This window comes from Manacus vitellinus, unplaced genomic scaffold (genome assembly GCF_001715985.3).
Source record: "Manacus vitellinus isolate BGI_N305 unplaced genomic scaffold, ASM171598v3 scaffold_35_pilon, whole genome shotgun sequence".
NCBI lineage: Eukaryota > Metazoa > Chordata > Aves > Passeriformes > Pipridae > Manacus > Manacus vitellinus.
The window spans coordinates 4,244,959-4,245,989 of NW_021940498.1; the positions used below are offsets into that span (position 1 = coordinate 4,244,959).

A 1,031-nucleotide genomic window follows, 5' to 3' on the forward strand; every position below is an offset into this window, starting at 1 on the left:
CTGCTGGGGCTCAGGGCCGGGTGCTGGGTGCTGGTGCTTGATGGCTGGGGGATGTCCCTGTAGTGGTCCCCCATGCCCGGGAGGTGCCAGGTTTGGCTGAGCCAAAGCAGGGGTGCTGGAAGGGGTTGTGGGGAGCCCCTCCGGCCCCCCCTCTCAATGTCCCCCCCTGCAGAAGCGTGAGGCTTTCTGCCAGCTCCTGCAGCTGATGAAGAACAAGCATTCCCACCAGGATGAGCCTGACATGATCTCTATCTTCATTGGCACCTGGAATATGGGTGAGAAGGGCGGGGGAAGCCCATGGTGGAGTGCCGAGACCCCGGGGTGCCCCCTAACCATGCCGTCCCCCTTGCAGGCAGCGTCCCCCCCCCTAAGAGCATCACCTCATGGTTCACCTCCAAGGGGTTGGGCAAGACCCTGGATGAGGTGACGATGGCCATCCCCCATGACATCTACGTCTTCGGCACCCAGGAGAATTCCCTGGGAGACAAGGAGTGGGTGGACTTCCTGCGCACTGTCCTCAAGGACTTCACGGAGGTCGAGTACCGCCCGGTAGGAACCGGGGGCTCCGGGGGATCCTGGGGACTGCAGTGTGCAGGCACCAGTGGGTGGTGGAGGTGGGCGATGCTCGGTGTCCCTGGGGTGGCTGTGCTCTGGCTCTGTGACACAGGGTGCTTTGGGGTCCTGTCGTGGTGCTGGGTGGCTGTTGGTGCTCCAGTTCTGCTGACACCGGGTATTTTAGGGTGCTCTCCTGGTGCTGGTAGCTGTGGGTGCTGATGGTGGTGGAATTCCTGGGGAACAGCCCTGGGCGGGAGAGGCTGGGGTGGAGCTGTGATGAGCAGCAGCTGTGGGTGCACCCCCCATGGCCCGGGGGGGCCCCATGGCGTGCTGGCAGGGGCTGAGGATGCCGGGGCCGGCAGGTGGCCATGCAGTCCCTGTGGAACATCAAGGTGGTGGTGCTGGTGAAGCCGGAGCACGAGAACCGCATCAGCCACGTCAGCACCTCGAGCGTCAAGACAGGGATCGCCAACACC

At 64.2% G+C, this 1,031-nt stretch overlaps 1 protein-coding gene across 1 annotated transcript in view; it reads left to right on the forward strand.

Annotated features, from left to right (window-relative positions):
• The window catches only part of INPPL1 (inositol polyphosphate phosphatase like 1), an 11,023-nt gene that overhangs the window by 3,807 nt on the left and 6,185 nt on the right, over nt 1-1,031 (forward strand). The window contains exons 12-14 of the mRNA XM_029961457.1: nt 173-275; nt 353-549; nt 918-1,031. Coding sequence (XP_029817317.1) covers nt 173-275; nt 353-549; nt 918-1,031 — 414 coding nt within the window. The remainder of the gene's footprint in view (nt 1-172; nt 276-352; nt 550-917) is intronic.